At 52.0% G+C, this 23,497-nt stretch overlaps 2 protein-coding genes across 6 annotated transcripts; both read right to left on the minus strand.

Annotated features, from left to right (window-relative positions):
- Nucleotides 1-1,911: 1,911 nt before the first annotated feature.
- Nucleotides 1,912-5,956, minus strand: RPS4X (ribosomal protein S4 X-linked). Its single transcript, NM_001245311.2, is given in 7 exon segments — nt 1,912-2,083; nt 2,644-2,801; nt 3,223-3,394; nt 4,417-4,514; nt 4,950-5,130; nt 5,645-5,722; nt 5,932-5,956. Coding segments are annotated over 7 exon segments (792 nt in total). The 5' UTR covers nt 5,935-5,956; the 3' UTR covers nt 1,912-1,981.
- Nucleotides 5,957-7,611: 1,655 nt separating this feature from the next.
- HDAC8 (histone deacetylase 8) lies at nt 7,612-23,108 on the minus strand. Of its 5 annotated transcripts, none has more exons than XM_002198484.5 (11): nt 22,872-23,108; nt 22,439-22,491; nt 21,006-21,136; nt 19,275-19,416; nt 16,343-16,455; nt 15,278-15,355; nt 14,781-14,889; nt 13,036-13,208; nt 11,328-11,422; nt 10,131-10,236; nt 7,612-8,137 (listed from the first exon to the last, which is right to left on the minus strand). In XM_002198484.5, the coding sequence occupies exons 1-11, from the start codon at nt 23,091-23,093 to the stop codon at nt 8,115-8,117; spliced, it is 1,245 nt and encodes a 414-aa protein (XP_002198520.5). In that variant the 5' UTR covers nt 23,094-23,108; the 3' UTR covers nt 7,612-8,114. The 5 variants fall into 5 exon arrangements, 4 of the variants coding, with proteins under 4 accessions (XP_002198520.5, XP_030128567.1, XP_030128568.1 ...); XM_030272707.4 differs by having other exon boundaries at nt 22,915-23,047; XM_030272708.4 differs by having other exon boundaries at nt 22,829-22,941.
- Nucleotides 23,109-23,497: the final 389 nt, after the last annotated feature.

Below are 23,497 nucleotides of genomic sequence, written 5' to 3' on the forward strand. Positions count from 1 at the left end.
GCAGCTTCTTCCCGCCATCCCGGGCGGCCCGAGGCGGCTCTTCCGCACTCGCTGAGACTTTGTCATCTCACCGCCGCCGCCACCTCATCCCTCATCTGCCACTGCCACCGGCGGGCTCACGCTCCCGAGCACCGAGCGGGCACCAGGGGCACCCAAAGTCCGGCGGTACCGGCGCCGCAGCTCCGCGCTCTGCACTCCGAGCGCCACCGACATCGTGCCCGCGGGACGGCAGCGGAGCCTTTACCGGGAGCAGCTCCCGCCGTGGCCCCGCGGGATGACAGCGGAGCCTTTACCGGGAGCGGGCTCAGCTGTTTACCTGCAGTTCGGCAGTTCGGGTGGCAGCAGGGAGCGAGAGCAGCCCCTGAGCGGACGGTGCCGCCGCCCGGCCCGGCCCGGCCCGGGGACAGAGCGCGGGTCACAGCCGGGAGCGGGAAAAGGACACTCTGCGAGGCGGGAGATGGATGCACGACCATCACACAGAGATACAAACACCAGATCCACCCGCCGTAATGCTCAGCAAACAGCTCATCTGGAATAACCCACACGAAGCAACCTAACCTGGCCGACCCACGCTGGATAACCGATTGCAATGCCCACGCCCAAACTGCAAACATTTCACCACAAATTTTCCCAATTGTTGGTTTCATTGCCATTTTGGAGTTTTTGCTAGTATAGCAATTGGGTTTTATTTTCCCAAATATTCAATTTGGCAATTTTCTAAAGCTTTTTCACAACATAAAAACTAAGTGGTGTTTGCTTTTGGCTCTGTCATGAACACGTGGGGATTTTCCCCACATTTCTGGCTGCTCACATGCCCAAGCACCAGCACCCACTGCCAGCACCATAAAAGCCCCTGGAGATGTTGCTGCTCTGAGCCTGCACAGCATCCACAGGAACAGTAACACTCGAGGGATGGGAGCATGGGCAGTGCCAGAAGCATTCAGCTTTCCTGAGTGCAACGTCAGAATACAGGTGGCTGCAGACACTTCATGAGGCTCAACTACATTTCACCATGGACACCTGATGAAGGCAATTTTGCAATCATGCACATCTGTGCCCCATCTAGGAAGACAGGTGCTCACACGGCTGATGCAGGCAGGCAGTGGCAGAAGTCCCAGGACTGCTCTTCCCCAGGCTGAGCAGAGCAGAGGTTGTGCTCTCGGCCTCTTCTACACCTCCATCACTCCAGCTTCTCCACTGGCATCGCCCCACAGCACCCACACCTGCCCGGACCTGGCGGCCCCAGTCTGCACACCATGCCCAGGCACAGCCTCCCCTTCCCCAGTGCCTCCTGCACCCTTGCTGGCACAGCCCAGCTGTGCAGCTGTCCTTCCTGACCGGGCACTGCTCACACCAGCCCACCTCGTCCTCCAGAGCCATTCCCAAAGCCACCAGCCCTCAGCTCCCCGGCTCCTGCAGGCCAGGCTGGTGCTCAGTGTCCCCAGCAGCCCATTCCCCTCCCGCTTAGTCCAGGCTGTCATTGTGATCACTTGTACCCTCCAACTCCACAGAGAAGACTTGGAAGAGCAGACCCTGAGGGATCTCCCCAGTGCATGGCCACCAGCCACACTTGGACACTTGTGCCAACACCCTCGAAGCCAACACAGCTGGGGTAGTCCCTCAGACCAACCTGGCACCACTGGCTAAAGGAGACCCCAGCCAGCTCTCCCCACAGCCCTGCTCCTCCTACACATCCAGGAGCATTTGTGCCAACACCTTCCCAGGGACACACAGAGCAGGTCTGAAGGCTCTCCTACCCTTCCTACTTGCCTTTCTGGAATAAGGCTGTGGTAGTTGCTCAGATTGACGGGAGTCTCCCCAGAGACGCAGGACTTTCCAAGGAGCAGGGCCTGGCACTGGCAGCATGGCTCCCCACCCTAGCCCCAGAACGCTCCTTAGCAGTCACAGCCATGTAGTAAACAGTTTAATTAACACACTGACAGCACCAGAGCCAGCCATAAAGCCCAGCCTGAGCTGGCCTTTATCCGCTGCTCTGCTTGGCCGCCAGCCTCTTGTCCCGCTCTTCAGCAATGGTCAGGCGGATGCCCTTTCCACGGGGCAAGGAGATCCATGGCTTGTTACCCTGCAGCAAGAGAGAAGAGACCACTTCACATCAGGAAACCCAGACAGCAACACAGCTCTCCCTCTAAGGGGGAAAGCAGCTGAAGCCCACCCCTGCTCATGCTGGGTCAGGTACACATAGTGATGGCACTGGCACAGCAGAGGCCCCTAAGGAAGGTGCCGAGGATGCACAGGTCTACAGCTGCCCTTCAGTCACATCCCTTAAGAATGTGCTTCAGCCAAAACCCAACACTGCCTGCCCCTCCATAACCCAGACAAAGAGCCTGTCAGGGATGGCAGAACAGCAGAGGCTTTGTGGGGGGCACTCGGAGTCACAGCGGCTGCTAAAATCAGCACCACTCAGGCCCCAGCTCTCAGGTTTCAGGGATGCTTCTTGAAAACATAGTCATTCCTTAAGTTGGAAATGTTTCTTCCCCTACCCAGAGCAGGGAAAAATGCAGGGAGCCAAGTCAGAGCTCCACTGTGTGGGAAGACAGCTGCCCAAGGAAACACCAAGGCTCTGTCTCAGTCAGCAACCCCTCACAAGAGGAGAGAACCCCCACCTGGTGCCCCGGGCCTTACTTTGCCAATAACGAAGATGTTGGACAGCCTGGTGGCAAAGCTGTTGCCGTTGGCGTCCTTCACGTGAACCACGTCAAACGAGCCGGGGTGCCTCTCCCGGTTGGTGATCACCCCAATACGGCCCAAGTTGGCACCGCCGGTCACCATGCACAGGTTACCTGAGGAAGGGAATACAGGTGTGACAAGAGCTGGCACCACATGCTGTGAAGTCCTTCCACTTGGGCTCCCTGCCCATAGCAAACATTCCCATCCCACCACGCTAGCACTGCTCACATCTCTGTGACTGAAACTGTCTGTCCCCACCAAGAGACAAGCTGAAGCACCTGCCACCAGCTCACTGCTTCTACCCGGTGCCTCAGAACTGCCAAGTCCCGGCCAAATGCTTCCCACTGCCAGGACACAGGAAGAATCCCCCCATTCCAGCTCCAGGTGGAGCTGGGCATGCTGCTGGGAAACAAACCCCTTCACAAGGCTGACACCAGTGCCTCTGTTCCAGTGCAAATATGCCTAGCATTTAACTTCCTGACTGCTCTCCACGGTGGGGAAGGGTACAGCGCTTTAATGGCATGCAAGACCTACCTGTGTCAAACTTGATGAAGTCTGTGATCTTGCCTGTCTCCAGGTCAATCTGGACCGTGTCATTCACCTTGATGAGGGGGTCTGGATAGCGGATAGTGCGGGCATCGTGAGTGACCAAGTGAGGGATTCCTTTGGTGCCCACAAAGATCTTCCTCACCTTGCACAGCTTGTACTGCAAACAAAACCCAACACCTCTAAGCTGAGGCAGCGAGCAATACCATGGACTAGGGAACTCTTGTACTCCAAAGAGCCACCACCCAGCAGAAAACCCAGACACTCAGGACTTACAACATGAGCCCACAGAGTGACTTATCCAGCTCCCTGCCTCAGTAACTACTTTTGAACAGCTGCCATGCAGCTCTGCTATAGCTCCAGCTGAAAATACATTTGCTGTGGGAGCAGCAGCCCACCTGGAGCTTCAGCCTCCCCACAAAACACTGGCTGCACTTTCACAGTAGAGTCTTCACCAGGACAATGCCCTTATGTTCTCCCAAAGCCCATGGCACACAGCAGAGACAGAAGCTGCATTTCTCCAGAACCAAAGAGAGATCTGTCCCCTCCAGAGCACTGATTTCCCTCCTGCCTATTACCCTAACTCCCTCACAGATCAACACATAGTCATCAGAGAAGCCCATTACAAGGAGAACCACAGCAAAGCTGGCTCCAGCACAGCCAGCTCTGCCATCTGCACAGCTGCATGCCTGCACAGCCTGCCTTAAAGAAGGAGATGCAAACCAGAGTGCAGCCTTGCAGCTGAGGTATGCCATGCCTGGGTTAAGGGCATGCATGAGGAAGTTGCTCCCCAGCATCCAGGGCCAATATGCAGTTTTGTTGTTCTGGGAAGAAGTTCAAGGCTTTTACACCACAGACACTTCCACGTTTCTAGTCACTGTTAGCTGGCAAAGCCAAGACTCTCCTCCACCCCAAAACTCTCTGATCCAGCCCATGCCAACAGCATCATCTCCAGCACCAGACAATGCTCTTACACCCATCTGTGAACTACTTCTTTGTAACAAAGAGATCTCCCCCCGACACAGGCTTCACCACAACCCTGAGCGCCCCAATCTCAAGTGCAGCATGGCTTTAACTGTCAGGGAAGAGAAACACCAGCTCTCGTTCAGGAGATACCAAGAGGAAGCACTGCCACAACCAACCCAACCGGGCCCACCCTTACAGCACATCGAAGCTCCTCACCTTGGCCTCCTCAGGAGTGATGCGGTGAACAGCAAACCGGCCCTTGGTATCATACACCAGGCGGAAATGCTCACCTGTCTTCTCAATGCTGATCACATCTGATAGCAGAAAGGGAAATAGAACAGCAGCTGTTATCAGCTCATTACCCAGGACCCCAACTTGGGATCAAGCTCACATTTAAAAAGAAACAGAAACTGATGAAAAACTTTTAGGGTGTGATTGATGAGGTTGGGATCTACCCTTGAGCACAGGCTCGCATATTTTGCAGTGACAGACTACAAATTAGCAAAAACTGCTGAAGGCTGGAATCTGAACAGCAATGTACCCAGGTCAAGCAGGCACTTGCAGGTTACAAGTCTCTGACTACGGTATTCACTGCAGTGCACAATCCTAAACTTAGTAACAACTCCTTACACATATCTTTTCTTCAACTCCAGCAGGGAAACCTTACCCCTCAAATAATGCCAGCCCCACAAAACACTCCCCTGCCAATGTGGAAGAGCTGCCTAAGGAATCGCCCCAACCCTCCTCACCCATGAAGCCTGCAGGGTAGGTGATGTCGGTGCGGACTTTGCCATCTATTTTGATGAACCTCTGCATGCAGATCTTCTTGACCTCATCTCCGGTCAGAGCATACTTCAGCCGGTTGCGCAGGAAGATGATGAGGGGAAGGCACTCCCTCAGTTTGTGCGGGCCCGTTGATGGACGGGGAGCCTGCCGACAGAAGGTTTCTGCTGGAGGCTTCCACCCCAGAGAAGGAAACCAAGGCGCCAACAGCTCCCGCAACAGCACGGAAGGGCAGCAGCACAAATGGCAGCCGCCACACAGGCAGCGACCGGCTAAAGCTCCGTTCTTGGTATTCACAGTAGTTTCCCCCGTGTCTTGCCAGCCTCACAAACAGAGCACAGCCCCCAACAGAGCACAACTATCCATCTCAACCCAGATGTGGAAAAGCACAATAAGCATATTAAAAGAGAACATCCAACAACCCCATCACATCCTCTCCAAAAAGGGAAACAAGAACGCTATTCACAAAGACCCTAACGTTAAACAAACACCTCCAGCCATGTCCATCCACCCCTGCTCACTGCTCGCCCCCGCGCAGCACCCGAACACTTCCCCGATGTGACTGCGGCTGCCACAACCCCGGGCTCCACCTCCGACCCCAGTCTCAACCTCAAACCCAGGCCCGGCCCCAGCTTTAACCCCAAGCCAGGCCCGCACTCACGAAGACGCCCGTCAGCTTGTCCAGCATCCAGTGCTTGGGTGCCGCCACGCGCTTCAGGTGCTTCTTGGGGCCGCGGGCCTGCAGGACGGGACGCGGTAAGAGCTGAGTTATGGGCGCCAGGCCCAGCCCCTCCAGCCAGCCCTCCCCGGCCCCCTCCGACCGCCACCCCCCGGCCCCTGGCGCCGGGCTCCCTCCCGCGCTTGTCGCCCAGGGAGGGTGGCCGCAGCCCGCGGGGAGAGGGGGATGGCGGCGGATGGCGGCGGGAAGCCGCGCCACCGCGCCCTCACCATGGCTGCGCTCGGCCGAGAAAGGGCTGGCACTTCCGGCCCGCCGCGGAAGTACACGGCATGGCGGCAGCGGCTGTGCGCCCCCTGGCGGCTCGGAGGACTCGTCCCTCCCTGCTCCAGGCCGGGCGCTGTGTCCGTGGGCATCGCTGGGCAGTGCTGGTGGCATGGGACGGCCGCCACGTCTGGCCCTGCGGCTTAGGAGAGCCGAGCCGGGGATAACAGCGGTGCCGGGACCTCTCCCTGCCCTCCCCCGCCTGTGTCCCCCCCTGCCACGGCCCCTCCCGGGGTAGAGCTGGGACCCCGCGCAGCGCCCAGACCTGAGGCCGGGCCTCAGCGCCCACTGCTGAAGGGAGTTCGGGGCCAAGTGGTGCCAGCTGCCCTCTCCAGTGGGCAGACGTGTCCCCACAGTGCTCCGGAGCCCTGGGGACAGTGCCAGGCTGCCGCATCCCGCCAGGCAGCCCAGGAGAGCAGCAGCCCCACAGCCAGCTCGGCTCCGCGGCAGCGCTCCCGCAGCGGGCAGTGCCTGGGACACGGGTCCCATTCCCCAGCGTGACGCTGGCACCGAAAACCTCGGGATAAATGAAACTTTATCACCGAAAACCTCGGGATAAATGAAACTTTATGTTTACATTAGCGAGCAGCATTACTTTATTCACAGTGCTGGGTGCACAAGGGCAGCTCTGCCCGCCGCAGCCGGGCATCAGACGGGGCATCCCACTCGGGATGGGGGATGTGGGGATTTCCACCCAAGAGGACCTCACCTAAAAGCCACAACCCGTGATACCTGTGGGTTTTCTTATTGTTGATTTTCCCAACTGTGCTCCTGAAACAGCTCCCACAGCCTCACAAGGGCAGGCTACCTGCTGTGGGGACAGAGCACATGGGGCCCTGAGGTGGGTCAGAGGCAGCAGCTAGCCAGCTTCTCTGTTCTCTCATTCCTCACCTTTTTCCCTGGATGGGCAGTCCCAAAGCCTGACATCTCCCCAAGGCACTGGGATCCTTTGCCAGGGCAATGGCAGCACCAGCCTCCTGCCAGTGGTCAGCACACAACACTGGTCTCACCACAGCACACCACACCAGGTGCAGGGGTACATGGAAGCAGGCAAGGGGTCAGGAGTCATGGGAGCACATCCTGCTGACCTGTCTCCACACCAGATTTCCTGTTGTTTCAATCAGCAGTGAAAAACAACTGAGCAAAAAACAAAGCCAAGGCCAGGCTGGGAACCCTTTGTCTTGCTGTTTCCTCCAGTATAATCTAATTAAAGCCACAGGAAATATTCTTTCCTACAGTGACTGGACATCATTAAAAAACCCAGTACAACAAAAAGTCCATGGGCCAGGAGAATGAGGGGACAAGGGTGGCAGAGGCCAGGCTCCATGGCTCCTGGCACTGGGAGAGATCTGCTCCAGATACCTGTATACCTGTTCCCTTGCTGAGACATCTCGTGGCAGCTCTCATGGGGCACCAAAGCATCTGGAAGTTCATCCAAGATCCCCCAGGACAGGAGCTGTCACAATGCCCTGCATTGCCATTGACATTCTTGAGAGGCTCTCCAAGGTCTGGTCCCTCTGTGCAGGATTTCAGGAGCTCACAAATGGCTCTGCAGTGGGGAGGGGCATGCTGTGGAAAAGAGCACTGGCAAGGCAGGGTGGGTGGAAGAAGAAAGGAAAGGGCTAGAGGAGTATTTCAAGTATTTTATTTTTAAAAAATTCCCGGTTAAAAACACAATGGCTGTGTCTTTCTGTGGGTGAGACACAACCAGGGTAGGCCTCAGGCTCTACTTCCTGAGTGGGCAGCTCTGAGGCTGTGGCCCTGCCAGGCAGGTAACACAGCACTGGGGTCCAGCTGGGGAGGGCTCACAGCTCTGAGCAGCCCCTCTTTTAAAATACATTTAAAAGCAGTTGTGAGAACAAACTGTGGTGTTAAAAAAGGAAGGGGAAAGGAGCAAGGGAGGCTCTGCCACCAGCACTGGAAGGCTGTGGCTGAAGGGCCCCACACTCCCACCTAGGGAAAGCCACAGTGCTTGTGCATGCAGCAGCTTTTCTTCTTTAAAGAGAAAAAAAACACCAACCAACAGTACTTTCTTCAACAGTTTCCCTGCAGCCACAAATTCCACCTGTTGTTCACATAAATATGCTGTCGTCCTCACAGGAAATGCTCTTGCCTGAGCCTTTCTTTTCTGCTAAACAACGTGCTTCAGATTCCCTGCAAATAAAAGGAAGCAAAAAAGGGTATTTCAACTGATATTTTAGCCTGATGGAGTGACCTGGCAAGGCCACTCCCACGCCTGATGGACTAGACCATGATATGGGAATTCCAGCTTCAGCAGATCTCAGTTCCTGCTGACCCCTGGCTCCCTTTGCAGAGGCTGCTGCCCGCGTTTGAGCCAGGCTTTGGGAATTACCACAAGGGGACCCTGTCACTGCTTTCACCATGCTGAATGTGGTTTCAGGACTCGTGACCAGCATCCGAGAGGTGCATGCTCACTCCCTGCTGCCTCGTCCTTCTTTCAGGCTGGATTCACAGACAGGAGTGCACAGCCCTTCCTTCCAGCTCTGGAGTAATGCTGTTCCTCCTACCCTCTTGGACATGTCCCCAGGGAGGGGATGTCCTCTCCCTAGGATTGGCCTGTGCTTGGGAATGGACACTCGAAGGCATCTATGGCCACTGCACTTCCTACCCTACTTCTAACACCAGCACACCGCAACACACACAGACAGAAATAAAGGGCTGCCAAGCCCCATCATGCTGTTCCCAGCCCCTGTGGCAGAGAGGGACAAGACAGATGGATAAGGGCATTGAATCAGTTTGGCTGGAGCTGGCAGAGCTCACCCAGCTGCCTGTCCTGGACTTGAAGCGCTTCAAGTCCTGCCTGCTGGAGCCCAGTTCCAGAGAGCTGTTTCCCAGAGCCTCCTCCTGGACCAACTGGAAAGAACAGACTGGATGGGTGGTCTGCAAAAGGGACAGGGAGGGAGCTCACTCACAGTGGTTTTTATGGATCAATCGTTTTTACATGGTCTTGCAGCCTGTCACAAGTGGGGTCCTCCAGGGACTGATACTGATACATATTGCTCAACATCATAAATGACCTCGATAACGAGATTAAAAACAACCACAGCACCAAACTGGGTGCTGGAGTGAACACATCAGAAGGGAGAACCGTCTTACAGAGCTGGACAGGCTGGAAGACTGGACTAAAAAGAATAGTTTTAAGCTTAACAAAGACAAAAGCAAGGTCCTGCACTTGAGATAGAAGGCAGCCAGTTCAGGCTGGGATCTGTGTGACTGGGAAGTAGCTTTGTGGAAATGGATGTGGGGGTCCTGATAGGCAGCAAGTTGAATGGGATCCAGCAGTGTGCTGCTGCAGCAGTGAAGCAAACTGTATCCTGTGCAGCACGTGGAGGAGCATTACTAAGAGAAACTGGATCATCTCATTCCAGGTGCATCTGACAAACAATGAGTACTGTGTCCTGTTATGATCTCCACAAATCACAAAAGACATGGACAGAGCAGAGAGGTCCAAAGGAGGACCACAAAGGTGATCAGATGCTGGAGAACCTGCCCAATGAGGATTATCCCTGCAGAAGAGAAGGCTTAGGAGGGACCTCATTACAGCAATCCAGTACTTGAAGCCTGCTCTGTAGGCTTCAGAGGACAGAGGCTCTCTCTTCTCAAGAAGCCACATGGAGAGGACAATGGACAACAGGTATGAGTTGTACCATGAGAGGTTTCACCTTATTTTAAATTTTTTTACAATGAGAGCAATCAGTCACTAGAGGAAACTCCCCAGGGATGTGGTAGCAGCCTCACTGACAAAAGTTTTCAGGATGAGACTGGACAGGTTGCTAGATAATCTTGTCTATGCTCCCTTTCCCACAAAAGTTTGGACCAGATGATCTTTGAAATCCCTTAGAACCTGGGCTGTTCTATGATTCCAATAGGGACAAGGCCCCATGTTCCCCTGCTCAACCAGAACAAAGGCAATGGCAACTTTTGCTACAGGAACCCATAATTCTGTACCACCAACCCTGAAAATCCCAAGGGATGTGGGAAGCAAATGACACTGTGCACTAATGAGCAGCCAAGTGAATGTGGTTCATCTTTCCAGTCAGTGAGAAAGACTCCAATGAGCTCTTCTGAAGCCCTCTCTAAAAAAACCTGTAAGCCTGAAGTAGGAGTATTGGCTTGGACAACGCACCTTTGATAGAGTTTAGAATTTCTTGAATTCTCTGTGGCTCATTGCGGTCTGGTCTGCAGCTTGGTGTGATCTCCAGCACGTAATCAGGACCATACTCTGTGAAGAACTGCAGGGAGGAGGAGATGAAAGTCAGCACAGAGGTCTCTGAAGGCTGAGGCTAGAGGGAGGGCTCCCCATGGGTACCTGTTTGTAAAAAGGCAAAAAAAAACATTTCTCTACCTAAGGGCCACATGTAGCTTCACTACATCAAGGTGGTACTTTCATCAGTGTCTGTGTCCACCTGGAGTTTTCAACCACTTCCTAGTTCAAGGGATGGGAAGCAGAGCCCAGTGAGGCAACCAAAAAGCAGTCAAATGTCTATCCCAATGCTTTACTTGGGAAAGCTGTTGACACTCATTTTACACATGGTTACCTGCAAATTGAATTATTTTATTATTGAATTTCAAGTGCTGTAATCACATATCCTACCATTCACCTCCTGTCTTGCTGAACACTGCATTGACATGACTGTGAAACATCTGGGAAAGGAAAAATCAGTGTGCTGCAAGGATACTGTGTCTCTCCTGGCTAAGTGCTCAGATAGCATGCAGGAAATCTGCAGCACACGGGGCTGGCATGCTAACACAGAATCACAGGTTACTGACAGCCACTGTGTCATGATTCTGGCCAAGACAGGGTCAGTTTTTGCAGTCGCTGGGAGGAGGCATGGCCAAGACACGGAGGTTATTCTACACGACCTCTTGTCATTGCTGAGGGCAGGGGAAGGGGACTCTTCCAGACAGAGGGGATTCCTTCCAGCTGAAATAATGTGGCAGAGGGAGCTATGCAGTTTTGTCTATTGTCAGCAGGGGTGGGGTGTTTCTGTGTGAATTGTTTTTTGTTTTCTTGTTCCCTCTGTCATTAGTATTGTTGCTGTTATTGTTCAGTAAATTGTTCTTATTTCAACTGTGATCTTTACCCTTTGTGCCTCCAGTTGGAGAGGGCAGGGGGAACAATGCATGCTCTTAGCAGGAGCACTAAATTGGAAAATACCATTCCTAAGACAACCTTAATTGGTGCACAGTATGGGCCACAAAGGCTTGAGATAACAACAGATCTGCCCAGAGTGGGTTGGAAACAATTTTGATTCTAAGCATTTGTTCATATTAGGTACAGAACCACTGGGCACAATGCTGCTTGGGTTTTTCAAAGCATTACCTCATGATCAGGGATCTCAGAGGACAGTGTTCTCCCAAGGATGACCCCAGTCAAGTATGTCCAACAGCGAGCGGTGTTGGCAAGGTTGTAACCTCCTGTTTCCATCAAAAATTGGGATTTGAGGAGGAAGAGTGGGGAAAGGGAAAAGAGGAAAAAGAGATTTAAGTGGAAGGAACAAATCATGAAACCAATGTCTGCACGTTACATGAGTTCAGCTTATTTCATCCACTCAAGCCATGCCCAAAATCTGCCTATTGCACCTGCTACACAAGGCCAAGTCTGAATGAGAGTGTATGCAAGAGCAGACCACTCAAACTGAACTCCAGTTACATCCAGTGTGGCAGAGGCCAGTCCTCCAGCCACCATCTCAGACCCAGGATGAGCTCCCAGCCCCATGCACTGAACTCTCTCCTCAGGACAAGGAGAGCCATTCTCAAGTAGCAGGCTGCAGCAGAAATGGGGGATTCCTGCTTATTAATACCAGCCTTTGACCTATAAAGCAAAATACACATGCCCAGCCATATGCTGGTGAGCTCTTCAGAACCGTCATGTTTGAGAGGACAAATGTGAAACTCATCACTACAACTTGCAACTGCTTTACGTGGAAATGAGATTTCACAGGGAGTAGGAAATGGTTACCTACATGGTAAAGGAATATGAGCCCACAAGGAGAAACCTTAGCTGAAAGCAATCCTGCAAGAGACTCACGTAAGTTTTTTTCCAGAATAGATGACTAGAAAAGTAAAGGGAAAAAAGCACTTTGACACGACAGACCATATTTTCCAATATTCCCTTCTGTTTGCAGTGGGATTTTTCCCTGCTTTTTTTCACTTCTCCCCCAGTTTCCACTCAAATGCTTCCACATGCTGCAGTGGTGGGAAACTCCTCTGCTATTTGCACAAGTGACACATAGTTGATCCTCATTTTTTAACAGAAGCTTTGGGTTTTGTCTGAAAGCATACTCACAGACAAGTCACAGCAGGACCGAACACTCATATCCTTTCCAAAACAAAAGGCATCAGGCAAATCAAATTTTAGCTTTAATATGGTATACATGATTTCGCCCATCTAAAAAAGGACAACACCTAGAGCTGATCTGGCTCCAGTCATGGAGCTCAGGGGATTTCCCTGGCACACAGTGGTTTTTATTGTTCTGAAATGCTCTGTTAACATAACACCTGTCCTGTGCTCTCCCCATTGGACAAGCAGCTGGTTAGGCAGTACAACAGAAATAAGTCCAGCTTAGCTTTCACTGGGTATCAGAGCCCTGCTGTACCTTGCAGACAGCCAGGCCTTGTCCCCAGCCCCTGCCTGAATCTTAATGAAACCATTCATCACCAGGTGCCCAAGGTAGGTTTGGGAATATAGTGCTCACTTTTAAAGAGAAGCACCGAAGGGCTGACCAGCAGAGATAGGAATCAGAGATGTCACTGAGAAGTCAGGGTCAGTTTGTTGGCCTCTCCTCTTCTCCAGAGGAGCCATGCAGCTTTTAACTCAAGATCTGAGTCAGTATTGAGACTTGCACCTGTCAGTATCAAGGATTTCAGGGGTGAGAAAACAGTACTGTGCCACAGTGTGTCCTCCTGACACTGCCCAGCAGTCATCCTGCTAAACCCTCGCCAGTCCTGAGCCCAAGGGCAGGCAGGCACTCGAGGCAGGGTCACAGGAGGACAAACATGTTTCTCTGAGAACAGCAGGATGCACTCACCTCCTCCCAGGACAAGAGTTGCTAGCTGCCACTGCAGGACATACTTGAGGCACTTCCCCACTCCCTCGGGTGTCATGTTGAAAGAGCACATGGGGTCTCCAGCAATGGTGTCTGCCCCCAGCTGCAGCACAACTGCATCGGGGTTGAAGGCAGCATACACCTCCTTCAGCACTCTGGGAGAAGAGGAGCAGTCCAGTTACTGCCAGCACAGCTCAGAGAATGCTGCTGGCATGGCCCTGGTCACTCAGATCCACCAATGCCTCTCAGGGTTTCTGCATTCCCTGCTTCCACCCAACTCATACCAGTTACACTACCTCTGATCCCAATTAGCCTTCTACCTCCACAGCAATTTTAGCTCTCAGAGCACTTATCAAAAGGCTGATGAATGCAAAAGCACCACTGATAACATGGCAGAGGGGGATCTAGGCCTCACCAGTTTAGTGGTGGCATCAAATTCTGCATTTACACTGTCTGCCTTTTGGCTGCAAGACAATCCACGGGCTTTTTTACCCTGTGAAAGTCATGGTGGAAGTCAGGGTCTGGCAAAACAACAATCCTGAACTCTCAGACGCCTCTCACCAGGACAGGCCAGCAGAGGACAGGAGAAACAGAGGAAGACTGTGGCTAGGGTCTTACTTTCCTCTCTCCTATATGGCTCTTGAGGCAAAACTATAAGGAAAAGCTCTGTGCAGGGTGTAGTCAGCCTGCAAAAACCAGCATTAGACAGCTTCAAGCTTCAAGCCCAACATGATTTTGTGAAATACAGGCAATTACCCTCAAACAACAGCTGGATGAGACATCCATCCACAGTCATGCCCGTGACTGCCTCCCAGCCTGGACAGAACTCAAAGAGATCTCCAAGTCTCTTTGCAGAAGCTCTAGCTATACACAGCTTGAAATCTATGGTAGGTTATGATGTCCTTCAGCTGTGAAGGCAAGCAGCAGGCTCCTCCTGAGTGGGTTCCTGACCTGTCTCAGCCCCTAGAGCTGCCTTTTGAAAGCATGTCCTCCAGCACAAAGAGGGCTGCTCTGCCCCAGCAATGGCCAGCACCAATGAACCAGCAGGAGGCACGGCCCCCGCATGACTGCCCTGCTGGCCTACAAGTTCAGAGAGGTTTCAGCTCTCAAGTGTTAGAGGTGGATGTGCTACCACATCCTGCAGCCCTGCACTGAGACTCCTCTCCCCTGGAAAAGAACAAGCCCCACAGCGCAGTTTTGACATGGGCAACAGCTTGTGAGGTCCACCATCAGCTGAGGGTCAGAGGGGACTGCCAGGAGGCAGCTCTGTCACTGTCAGATATTCAGCCTTCAGCTTTTCATTCTTCCAGCACAGACAGAAGGTGCTAGAAAAATGCTTTTAGCTAAGCCGCAAGCATATACGCACAGTCAGAATTCAGAGCACTTACTTGAAGAAAAACCAGCTAGCCCTAAGCTCACAGCTAAACAATACTTGTTGCTTCCCAGTCTCTCCTTAAATAGACACCTGTGGAGATGTCTATAAGGACACAGGCTGACCTGCAGCAGAGACCCCTCCAGCCACCCACAATGTCTCTGTATATTCACTTTGCCTAAGGATTCAGACAAGACCTCTGAGAACTTACAGTCCATGTTCATTGTAATCAAAGGGTACAACAGGGGAAGGGACAAGCCTTAAGAAAGGACTGTAATTAAAAATACTAAGCTGTGTAGTATCTTAATTTCTAAAATCCCATCCAAGTCCGCAGTATCAGAGCAAGAGGGCTTACGATTCACAGATCTGGTAATATTTTTCATCCTGAATGCCATCTTGAATGGGCACATTCACGCTGTAATAGCGACCTTTTCCCAGGCCGACATCTGTCACATCACCAGTGCCTGCACAACAGAAACACCCCAATTAGAAAGGAAAGCAGAGCAGCAGCAAGATACACGTGGGGTGTCTCAAAGGTAAGATGACAGCCAGGACGTTCAGCATGCTTATGGAGAAGTCCACTTGCCACCACCAAGAAAGGTGGGGTGGAGTGACCCAATTCTATCCTTCACCCAATTCTGCCATGCAGCATCAAAGGGGCTCTGCCTAGAGCTCAGCTACAACTAGAAAGGGGGAAATGCCAAACATGTCATTCCCCCTTTCCTTCTCCTGGGTCAAGAGAAGAGGCAGCAAGACACGTCAGCTGGGCAGCATGGATGGGACTTGCATTTATAGAGACCTCACCAGTGACACATGAACCAAATGAGCACAAACCTCTCAAGTTCAACTTACCCGGGAAAAATCCTGGTGAAAATTTGTGCAGAGAAACAGTCATGACTTTTGAGGTGAAACTAAAGGCATCCTCAACTCCTATTAGGAAAGTGAAAAAAAACTTTAATGCATCATTTATATAAATAACAGAGTCTGAACACACAGAGTTGCTTGATACACACAGGGCAGCAAGCAGAGAAGGAGCAGCATAAGCAAAGCAGAAATGCAGATGTGGCTCAATAAATACATTCTCAATCCACAGAGACTGGAGCTCAACTGCAGCAAAGACCACTATGCAGCTATGAATCTGGCAGGTCCCATGCTCACCAGTACTGAATGCATCTCAGTATCTCACATCACTACCCATGGCAGCAGCACTTGCCTGCGCTGCTAGTCCTGCAAAGCTGGGAGAGGGATCTGAGGATCCGAGCAGGGCTGCCTTGGCCAGAGCGTGGTTCTGATTAGAACCAGTGCTACTGGGCTCTCTTGCTTTTTCTCAATGCTGCTGTGGTTCAACATGCCTTTTCCTTAAAGACACTATTAAGATAGTGGGCATGGAGAGGGAAAGAAGAAGTAATAGGAAACTTAACAGAAACCAAATGCAGTGAAAAAACTGAACAAAATGAAACACATCATAAAATTTAGAAGAGTGGGAAATGTTAAATGGTGTAGGAATAATGTCCCTGAAGGAGGGAGCAGTTTCCCCAAGGCCAGCTCTGGCTCTAGATTTATAGCATCAAGCCTTCTTTTAAAAGCACCATTTACTACTGGCTGCTTCCCTCTTGCAATGGACCCTTAACCAATGAAACACTGTCAGCAACTGCTCTGCCAGGACAGGAGACTTAGACACCTTATCTGTTGCTTTAGGTACAAGACTTCTCCCCAGACCTGCAAGAGAGGTCTGAGGAGCAGCATAGGGCCAGTCTGTAAAGCAGGACAAGGCATAAAGGGATTGAGGGAACTCAATTGCACCAAAAGGAGCCACAGCTGTTGCAAGTAAACCCCTGCTGTGCAGACAGGCCTTGCCTTCTCCCATTCCCCTGAGTCTGTGCAGCTGTGCTGTTTGCAGCCTTTGCTGGGCCTTACCATCCCCGTGATGCAAATCCAAATCGATATAAAGGACACGGTCAAATTTCTGGCGCAGTCGCAGGATGCCCAAGACAGCGTCGTTCAGGTAACAGAAACCAGAAGCTTCATCCCTGTGAAAACAATGTCTGAATATTGACAATGCAATCACCACTGATCTCAGCATTCTCACTTTGACTTTCCAAGTGTCCACCTCACAGAGGCACAGAGGAGTAGGAAAACTCAGCCCAGCAGTGATCAAGAGATGAGTCAGGAACAGTTCAAAGCATGGCTGGGAAGCACAGAGATCAGGACTGCTTGTGCCAACTGCTTCTCAACTCTGGGCTTTCTGGCAGCTGGGTAAGCATCAGTTAGCTGTGCTGCAGAGAGACCCTGGTCTGAGGAGAGTACCTCTGACCATTGCACTCTTGAACAAATAAAATGTTAGCTTTCTACACCTGAGACATTTTAAAGAAGTTCAGGGCCACTTGACTCAAACCCACTCTCTCTGAGGCAAGAGGACAGTCCCCTTGGTCATTTTCCTGTGAGTGCTGGGCAGGCATAGACAGGCAGCCACTCCATCCCTGCTGTCTGGGTCACAACTCCTGGGAAGGTCCTGGCAGTGAAAGGCAGGCCTAAGCCAGTCACAGCATTCTCCTGCTGTTTTAAAGTCTCAGACTATGAAGGTTAAGCCTTTTGCCAACCTTTCCTTTCTCTTCCCAGGAAAATGCAAATGGGATGTCCCACATGCAGTCCCTCATGATACAGCTCCTGGGCTCAGCCAGGAGAGAGTCCCAGCAGCTAAACAGAGAACACGTGTACCATGTACAGATTTATTGCTGACATTCATCAGGGACAGCTTATTTGCTGGCATCAAAGGAACAAGAAAGTTTCTTGACCCCTACTCCAGCCTCACTCCAAAGTCAAGTCCCCATCACCCCTTAGCACCAATCCATACACATTCTTAAATCTGCCCTGGATAGCTATTTTAAAGCAAAGCTTTATACTTGGCAGTAGGAGTACCCAAATCCCTTTTCCACAAATTATATCAGGATACAAGATGCACCTCTGGGAAATTCCTCTTGATTTCCAGCCACAGCACTCAGCTCATTCTCCCTGATGTTTCCTGCTCAGCAACAGCTGGGAATGGTGAGGAGCAAGCTGGGAGTGGCAGAACCACACTTGCTTTCACTCTGCAAGTGCCATGGAGCACAGGTGTTCCCCAGTGACTCTGTTCATTTACAGTAGTGCTGAAAATGGAGTGTTAACAGGTATCCTGAAAATCTGACTCAACTGTGATTATGTACTCCTCCCCTCCCTCAGAGCCCACAAGGAAGTGTGTCTTGGGCACTCTCTCCACGCTGTAATACACATCTCTGAAACTCAAGGCCAAGCAGAGCAGTGTTGGAGCTGCTGCTCAGGACAAGCACTTGGGATTCCCCCTTGCTGCCCTAAATCCACCCAGCAAAGCTCTGAGTGTCACTGCCAGAAAGGAGGGTGAGGTTAGCTTGAGAAAAGGCACTTATTCAGCATCTTACCCTTACCCTAAAGGCATCCTCTGAACCAAGAGCTTCTAAAGCCCCAGGTCATTCCTACTTTTAGAACTCTGGAAAACAATTAAACCACCAGACAGCAGGTGTTTTTTGATAAAAGCAATGTATTTTGCTAGGACACAGGTCCTAGAACCAAGCACCTGCAGTTTGGAGTCAGTCTGGCTGGACCTTCACACTGGGCTGGCATCTACCCTGAAGCATCACACACCAGCTTACTGGGATGACTGGGAAGACTCCTTTGGGATCAGTAAGTATTAAATGCCTGTTTTTTAAATAGACTCTTTGCTTGCCAGAGCAGTGCTAATAGCTCAGCAGCAGCAACACTGCTAAGACATTTTTTCATTACAGGCATTTTTTAAGCCATGCAATCCAGACAGGATATAACAGAAGATTTCCCAAAAGCCATCAGTTCTGCACAGAGCAAGAGCTCAGCTCTGCCAAGTGCAAGTCTCCTTTCACAGCAAGCTGCAGCTGAAGCCATTTTCAGCCAAGTGCCCACCAGGAAACGAGCTGAGACAGTGGTACTGCTGGCACTTGCACACCACTGTTAGACCTCCAGCCTTCCTCTGCCAGGTCAGAAAAGTCACTGGAGCAAGATATCTGCACATGTGTGTACGAGCTGCCAGGATAAGACACAGGGCCCATGAGCACTCCTGAGGTTCCCCAAGGACACAGAACAGCACTGCAAACAGCAGTTGGCTGTGGACAAGGAAGGGCAGTGTCTTGTCTACACTGCAAAGAGGCCTCATGTTTTGGGAGATGGGGAGGATAAGTTAAATAAAGCATACTTCCATGGAAAATGGCATGGAAACTAATTATTTTATCACTACAGAACCACAGGATTCAGGGACAGAATTTTTCCTTCCTCTCCTGTTGTGCTGGAAGATCATCACTGATGTTAGAGCTCACAGGAAACAGCCCCCCATGAAGCACAGGGAAACCCAAGAAGGTCAGTCCTGCACTGTTTCAAACCTCTTATTAGAAAACCCAAAAAGCCACACAAAACAATATGGACATTCCCGTTATATCCCAAATGGCAGTGACATCAATTGTTTGTCTCTCCACTGTGCTTCTTCATGGACCCCACAAAATAGACTCTCACTTGAGCTTCCTGAGAGAATGATGTATCAAGGAATCACAGGACACGTGAGTACACCTGCCCCAGACCTGCTCTGCAGCACATGACAGTGACAGCACCAGCACTGGACAGTGACCTGCCTCCTCTCAGGCCTCTGCCCTGCCCTCTGTTTCTTTCCTCTCTATCTCTTGCCTTCCCTCACACCTTGCTTTCTCTTCCAGCTGGATCATTGCACCCTGAGGGTTCTCAGGGAAGCTGGGAGCTAGGAAGCAGAGTTCAGACACCAGATGAGAAAACACAAGGGAGGAGATTGTTTTCTTACTTCTTTGCATGATGCCACCCTCCAGGCCAGTTAATTGCTACTTTGCACTTGCCATCCAGCAGGCACTCGGCTGCAGTGATGGTGGCTCCTCCCACAGCTGCTGCATACTCAAAGATCCCTTCAGTGGCTGGACAGTCGTAACCTGCAGGTAAGAGTCCATGTAAGAGCTGCACATCACACACAACAGGCCTTTTCCTCCAGGGGAAGCACATTGCTTTTGTTTGAGTCTTCAACACTGACCCAGGCTGGAGCAGCCTGTTCCTGAAGAACTGATCCCATGGAGGACCCATGCTGGAGAAGTTCTTGAAAAACTGCTACCCATAGGAAAGACCTGCACTGGAAAAGTTCATGGAAGAGTGTCCTGTAGGAGGGACCCCACACACACAGGGCAAGAGTGAGGAGGAAGGAGCAGCAGAGAGGTGTGAACTGACCACAACCCCCATTCCTTGTCCCATTACACTGCTTGAGGGGGAAAGTAGAAGAGCTGTCAGTGAAGATGAGTCTGGGAAGAAAGGTGGACAAGGGGATGGTGATTTCAGTTTTATCTTGAATTCTCACTATCGTACTCCATTATTAATTGGCAATAAATTGAATTAATTTCCCCACGTAGTCTCTTTTGCTGGTGACAGTAACTGGAGAGTTATCTCCCTGTTATTATCTCAACATGATCTTTTCCACTACATTTTCTCCCCAACCCTATTGAGGGCAGGAGAGACTGTATCTTGGTGGGCACCTGGCAAAAAAAACCCACCCACACCATAAAAATCAATCCACCACAAAAAGCAACAATCCAAATGTTTTCTTGCACTCAGTTCATTTAAAAATGTGTCCTGAACCAACTTCTGAGTTGTGTGCCTGGGTTGCTGAACCTACTGGTTCCTCACACCAATCTCACAAAAAAACTACTTTCAAGTATCTGGCTACCTGACCAGAAAAGCCCTGACATGGTCACTGACATACCTCTTCCCTAAAAATGTACATACACAAACTAGTCAAGCCTAGATAAGCTGTAGGTCTATGTCTATAGTACGATCTTCACCTAGTCCTACTGCAGCCTCCCTGCAGCTGCTGCCCACCAAGCTTGATACCAGGGCTGCTTGTCTTCCTGTAGACAGAGCAGCTTCAGGAATGTAAAGTCTAAGGCACACTCGTGAGATCGGCACAGAATCTGCACCTCTGCCTCAGTTCTGGGTCACTCCTCCCATTCCTGATACCAAGACAGTGCCCATAACCATCTCACCTGCTTTACCTGCTGCACTGCTCAAACTATCTTAGATCCAGGGGGGCAAGAGCCCTCTGCTCCAGATGTAAGTCACCAGACTGCTCTGCAGCTGCTCTGGTCACTACAGCTCCAGGCCATTGATCACACATGCCCTCCCCACAGCAGGCTTGCAGCAGCCAGTCCCAGCTCCAGCCCGAGGGCAGTGTCAGGGTCTTCCATCCCATTCCAGAGCCTCAGAGCAGCAGCAAAGGGCACCAGCCCCAGTCAGCAAGAGACAGGCCAAGCTGCACAAAGCAGCAAAGGGAGCTCTACCCTCAGCTGGCACCAGGGAAAGTGCCAGCCAGCCTGTCAGATGACTGCTGGGGTTCAGCAATACCCTGTAAAAGAGCGTTTCCTTCCAAAACTAAGCCCAGCATCCCCCTGAGCTCACCCCTCTAACTGCAGCTCCAGCAAAAAGCATCCTGGCCCTGGCACTCAACTAATCTCTTGCTGAAGAAGCACATCCTTACCCAGTCCATACTCCACAGACTCCGGGTGGTCATCATCCCCCTCCTCGCTGACCTTCTGCAGGTGCTGCAGGTAAGCATCTGTATGGAAACTCGCCATTTCCTCCATGGAGGCCACTTTTGGCTTGACTATCCTGGGCAGAGAGGAAGAAGGGAGCATCAGGGCAAGAGGATCCAGGGTTCAGCTGGAATGTCCAGCTTTAGCCTTTACCCTAAGAGCCTTCTTTTGGCTGTTACTGATGTAAAAGCAAACAAAACTCCCTCTTCCTCTTGCAAGTGAGAAAGCCACCCAGCTGAGATGAAGCAGGCCTTGCCCCTGGTATGACAACTGCCCACCCCAGTGAAGAACACCTGCAGGTGCTGCCTGCATTAATCTTCCCACTTTGCTTCAAGTTTTCTTCCCTGTTCTGCATGTTCTCTCAGTTTGTGTATTCCCCAGCATATCCACATTCAGGTTACACACAGAGGAACTAATGGAGGGAAATGCCCAGGCCCAGCACAGGCTGTGGCAGGACTTCAGCCTGGATCAGGAGCTGTGCAATGCCTCTCACATGCTGTGACCTGCACCAAACCAGAGACTGTCACTGTTCCAAGCAACTTGCACAGCACCTTCCTGGTCTGGGTGCTTTGCAGTGTGCCTAAACAAATCCTGCAACACACTGAACCCCCTCCAAAACTTGGACAGTGGGAGCATGCACAGGCAGTGCAGCACAGCTCTGTTGCTACAGGAAGCTCCCAGCTCCAGGCTGGCCTCGATGCTTCCCATCCCACACAAGGGCAAACCGTCCTTCAGGTCTGCTCCACAATGATACCTGCAGTCATTTCCCAAGCACACTCTGCCAGAAAAAGAAATTGTTTAAAAAAAGAAGTCTCAAAACAACCTTCTGGCTGTGCTGAACTGGAGCACATTTTTTCTAAGATTTTATGAGATGCTTCACAAGAGGGACTAAGCTATGCATTTTTTATTTTTCCCTTCATATGCCCCAGCATCAAGAGGCGGATGAAGCAGGAGATACCTCACTTTTCTGTCCCAGATCTCATCCAGTCTTCTCTCCTGGACAGCATGCAGACCTCACAAAAAGTCTCCCAGATAAATGACAATGCACCAAAACAATATGATCCCTCTCTGCATCAGCACTGACTGGAGCAGCACCAAGGCTGTCACCCTGCTCAGAGTCTCAAGCATGGGGCACACTCTATAGAGAAGGCACAAAGCTATAAGTGCTCCACCAGACCAGGAGGGTAACCATGAATTACACCTGCCACAATTGCTGTAATCGTGTCCATGTAGCATTTTCCTTTAACCCTAGAAATACGCACTGTGGGGGCTCCTATAATCACACCACCAGCAGGGACAGTGTGAAACCTGAAACTCAGCACCTTCCAAATCTTAGTGGAGAATAAAACACCCCTTCACAGAAAAGGGGAGCACTTACTTCATCTGGTCAAGCAAGCAATACGCTTCAATCAGTGAGTGCACCATGCTGGCCTAAAGAAAAGAATAAGACTGTGAGAGCAGGAGACACAAAGCCAGCAACCAGGGGCCCAAGGACTCGCAGACGAGGTGTGTCTCAGACTCCTCTCGGCAGCGACTTTCCCTGCCCGGGTCCCCTCTCGGGCCGAGCCATGCCGTGCGAAAGGGCCCTCGGTGTGCCGGGCAGAAGCACAGCGGGCACGGCTGTCCGGGGAAGGGAAGCGTGGCTCCAGCGTCCGAGCCCGCGCTCCGGGGCGGTGTGAGCGCCCAGCCGAGCCATCCCCGCTGTAAGGCCACACTCCTCCTGCCGGGCCGCTGCTTCCCCCGTTCTCCTTTCCTGCCCGGGCCTCACCGCTGCGCTCCCCGCGCCCCCTCGCCCCCGCCGCGGCGCTGACCCGCTTGGGCACTTTGCAGAGGGAGTCGCAGAGGGTCACGTACTCCGGGCTGTACACGTAGACCGGCGGCGGCACCGCGGCCATGGGGGCCGGCAGGGCCGGGACCAGCGCCCGCAAGGCCGCGGGCAGGGCGCGCCGGCAGCGGCAGTTCCGGCCCCGCGGCGCGCCGGGAGCTGTAGGCCCGCCCCGCCAGGAACAGCAGCCGGCTGCTGCCAGGGCCATTTTTAGTGCCCTCACGCAGCTCGGGTGTTGTCCATTCTCTAAGAATGTCGTGTAAAAAGGCCCGTGGCTCGCACGCGGCGCCCGCCCTGCTCAGGGAGCACCTCAGGAGGGGCCCGGGCCTCCCCACCCCCGGAGCTCCCAGCGGGTCCCTCGGTCTGAGCGCTGAGCCAGGCCGGGGCTCGGGCCCTTTACGGCTCCCCTTAGAAAGGGTCACAGAGGGAGGGATTAGCCCTGATAGGAAAGATGTGTGCTAATGTCTTTACAAACAATTCCATGAGTGAGAATATGGGTGTTAACGTGTTAGAAATGGGTCGTAATGTTTCTACCCACTTCAAGCCACAGGTTTGTCACAGAACCCAGAGAGTTTGACTCCTGAGACAGACAAATGGGTCCACACCAGCCCA

This window comes from Taeniopygia guttata, chromosome 4A (assembly GCF_048771995.1).
Source record: "Taeniopygia guttata chromosome 4A, bTaeGut7.mat, whole genome shotgun sequence".
NCBI lineage: Eukaryota > Metazoa > Chordata > Aves > Passeriformes > Estrildidae > Taeniopygia > Taeniopygia guttata.